The following is a 3,503-nucleotide window of genomic DNA, read 5'->3' as shown; positions in this document are numbered from 1 at the left end:
TTTTGTAAAAAAAGTTTGTGTTTAAGAAATGCTAACACTAAGTTAGCAATGAACGACTAGTTTCGACTTGTGGTAGTCGTTCGTCAGGATTCTTCTAACTATTTACAGCATGAAAAAAACTGTTCTTACACGTGTTCTCTCCACCTACCCTTATGATACCCTATGGACCTGTCTTGGAGGGGGCGACCAAAAATAGGGCCGCTGAGGGGGGCGCACTGGTTGATAGGGGCGCTAAAAGGGCGCTAGGTGTACAGAACAAGGGGGCGCCCACTATGGTTTTGGGGGGCGCTAAAGAGGGGGAGAGCGTCCAAGAGGGGCGCCAAAAAGGGGCGCCCAGGTGGTAGGGGAGGCGCCGAAAGGGGGCGCCGTTCACAAGTCCTAAAGGGGAGCGGCAATCAGAGGGGGCGCAATCTGATTTTGGCTGATCTGGTACTCGCTCCTGAATTAAGGTTGAAACGGCTGTTGATTATCCATGGCATTCAGAGTGTGGTGTAAGGTCGATGAAGTCTGCCCAAACAGTGCTGTTACACTGTATTGGGGCGTTTGGTTGAGCGTCATAAGACTCTCACCGCATGTCGCAAATTGTGAGAGAGGAGGGATGATTTTTTTGAATAAACGAAGCATTGGGCGGCGTTGCACGCATACGCGTAAGAAACACAACAGGTGTCTTGTTCCCTACCCCCTGTTTGTGCGGTATAAAGACTAAATGACCCAAATTACCGCGAAATACCGAAACGTTCCCAAAAACCAAACACCGTCTGGAACAGTGTAAAATACTAGGTATAAGGTTGTCTTACAATGGACCCCTGACTGTGGGTGAGGGAATGGCGCCCACTACGGGTGTGTTTTGTATTATTCTACCGTACGCGCGGCTACCTTGTGAGTCCCACGAAACGTATTTCGGTGGGGGTTCCTCAGAGGCTCCCACGTAAGACCATATATATATATATATATATATATATATATATACATATATATCAATAATTATAACTCTTGACGCATAATGCTGTAAGCATAGTGCAGGAGTATGTGTCAAAAGTTGTCTGTTATATATATATATATATATATCATACATCATAACTCTTGACACATAATGCTTCTGAAATGAATCAAGGATTTGCATAGATAATGAAATAAATTGATTATGAGACAAATGATATCCACTTGTAGTTTAAATTTCCCATCAGCAGTGGAATCGCTTTTGTGTGTTAATAAGCTGTCTCTCACGATGGTGTTCATGCTAATTTTATTCTGTTTGGCTACTGGTCCACTGGACTTTAACAGCAACTGACCACAGCTACGTTCGGCCGAATGAAAAGAAGCAACTGTCGACAAGCAAGGAAAACCAAAGCAGAGAAGACGAATGCACTGACAATGCTGACACACGCAGTATAGCCGAGCCTGATCCTTGTTCATCTATCACAGTCAGCAATGGAAAAGATCTCGAGATTAGAAGGTGGCGGAGAAAGGTGTGCACTTGTGAAATTACGTGATGAGTTTTAGCACAGTTTGAAATCACCAGGGCCGTAGGCTGAGTAAATTCCTAAGCCCCCCCCCCCCCAAGGCAGATGGCAGGATTTAAAGGAGGGGTTTTTTGAAATTTTGAAAATGTAGATCGCAGGAGATGGCATTTGAGGCACTTTTGAGTACATGTACAGCCTTCATTCTGACTACGACAATTCTCTTTTAGTAAAACAATTTATTTTTTTAATTATGCTCCAAAATCTAGGGGTCAGCTGCCTCCCCCGCAGGCTACGGCCCTGATCATGGAAAGGCTTCTTATATATAAGACAGAAAGCCAGCCACACAGATAACTTTAAAAATTACTAATGTATTATAAAGGAATTGTATATCTTTTCATACATTAACTATTTGCCCTTTCAGAACAAATTACTTGAGAAAAGAATGGAAATGTTGCAGAAAAATCTGGCTAGTATATTCAATGCTGACCAGGTGGAAGCACTCGGGCTGCAGCAGGCAAGTTTAACAAAGCTGTATATATGTATATATACAGTACACAATCTATTATCCGAAATTCTGAAAACCGAAAGTTTTTTCGTGGAGGGCATCTGCATACCAAAGCTCGCGTTTGGCGCTAAAGGTTTGCTGCAGAAATATTAATGTGTTTAGCATTAGTCATACATCTTGTACTGCACTTTGGCTTTTGAAAACATGGGTTTTAGTACTGGCTAGTTGCAGGATATACGGTATGTATATCTGTACTGAACTACAACTCTGAAATCCGAAAAATTCCGAATTCCTAAATGTGTCTGGTCCCAAGGGTTTTGGATAATAGATTGTGTACTTTATTAGATATTATATATAGATCTTTTCTATTATAATTCTGTATAAGTAGGTATTCAGTCGCGTTGTTTGGTGATTTCATCCAATCAATTAATCCATTTTTGAAAAAAAAGATTTATCAAAGATGAAACGTGCTGCATTTGCATTCTGATTCAGAGATGGACTAATTCGGTCTAACCGATTATCCGTTTCTAACCGATCATCCGTTTCTAACCGATTATTCGTTTTGTAATCTTATTATTATTATAACTCATAATTACGTAATAATTACCCGTTTCGTAATCCGCTCGCTCCGTGCGCTCTCGCGTTGCAGGGATGCACGAGCGTGAAGTGGTCGCCGGAGACGATCCGCAGCTCCGTCGAGATGCGTGCGATGGTCGGCGCCGACGGCTACGAGTACCTGCGCAAGCGCAACTTCCCGCTGCCGTCCTACCGCACGCTGTGCACGCGCCTGAAGCACGTCGGCGAGGCGAAGCCCGGCCTGCAGCACATCATCGTCGACTGGAACGGCGAGGACATCGAGCTGGTGATCCCCGAGGAGCACGCAGCGGCGATCGCGCTCGAGGACGATATGCAGCTGATGGACGCTGTCCAGCTAGATTCCACGGTGTGACAAGACGGGGCGCGGGATGGGAAGTGCTAGACGTGAAGTGCGGAGCAGGAAGTGCCAGACGTGAAGTGCTGAACGGGAGGTGCGGGGGTGGGGTTGTCATGGAATTATGTGTGTATAAAGAAAAATGTTTAACTATAGAGTATGACGTGACTGTTTCATTGGACGTAGTAGCTATGGATACGTTTACGCAGTCATGCTTTCACAGGCTGATTACTCGTGCAAATAGACTGTAATTCAACTCGTGAGTTGTTGAATGAAATTGGGCTATACGTGACATGTTAAATTCTCGCAATTTATTTTGGTACTGACATTCCACAAGGCCCGTAATTTCTCAATTAAAATTAAATGTCCCATTTACTCGTCTGCGCTCTTCCAACTATCATGGTCATACCGTGAGACAAAACCATGTATCGCAAAATAACCAACGTTAAATTCAATTTAGCAACTATTCCCCCAACAGAGGGCAGCAGTGAGCAGACAAGAAATTATCTGGTTACATTGATATCACATCATACATACGTATCAGGAGTAGATAATAGGGAGGAGTGTGACATCAATAAACAAGGGAAATTCGTCATTTACTAGC

The 3,503-nt window shown here is 43.7% G+C and overlaps 1 protein-coding gene across 1 annotated transcript in view; it reads left to right on the top strand.

Annotated features, from left to right (window-relative positions):
- The window catches only part of LOC106806345, a 3,906-nt gene extending 418 nt beyond the window's left edge, over positions 1–3,488 (top strand). The window contains exons 2-4 of the mRNA XM_014808253.1: positions 1,285–1,469; positions 1,885–1,977; positions 2,618–3,488. Of these exons, the coding sequence (XP_014663739.1) occupies positions 1,906–1,977; positions 2,618–2,917 (372 nt within the window). The 5' untranslated portion in view covers positions 1,285–1,469; positions 1,885–1,905 and the 3' untranslated portion in view covers positions 2,918–3,488. The remainder of the gene's footprint in view (positions 1–1,284; positions 1,470–1,884; positions 1,978–2,617) is intronic.
- The last annotated feature ends 15 nt before the right edge of the window (positions 3,489–3,503 follow it).

The sequence above is a fragment of the Priapulus caudatus genome, unplaced genomic scaffold, assembly GCF_000485595.1.
Source record: "Priapulus caudatus unplaced genomic scaffold, Priapulus_caudatus-5.0.1 Scaffold155, whole genome shotgun sequence".
NCBI lineage: Eukaryota > Metazoa > Priapulida > Priapulimorpha > Priapulimorphida > Priapulidae > Priapulus > Priapulus caudatus.
Note: the sequence above shows the minus strand (reverse complement) of the source record. Positions and strands in the feature narration are given on the sequence as shown.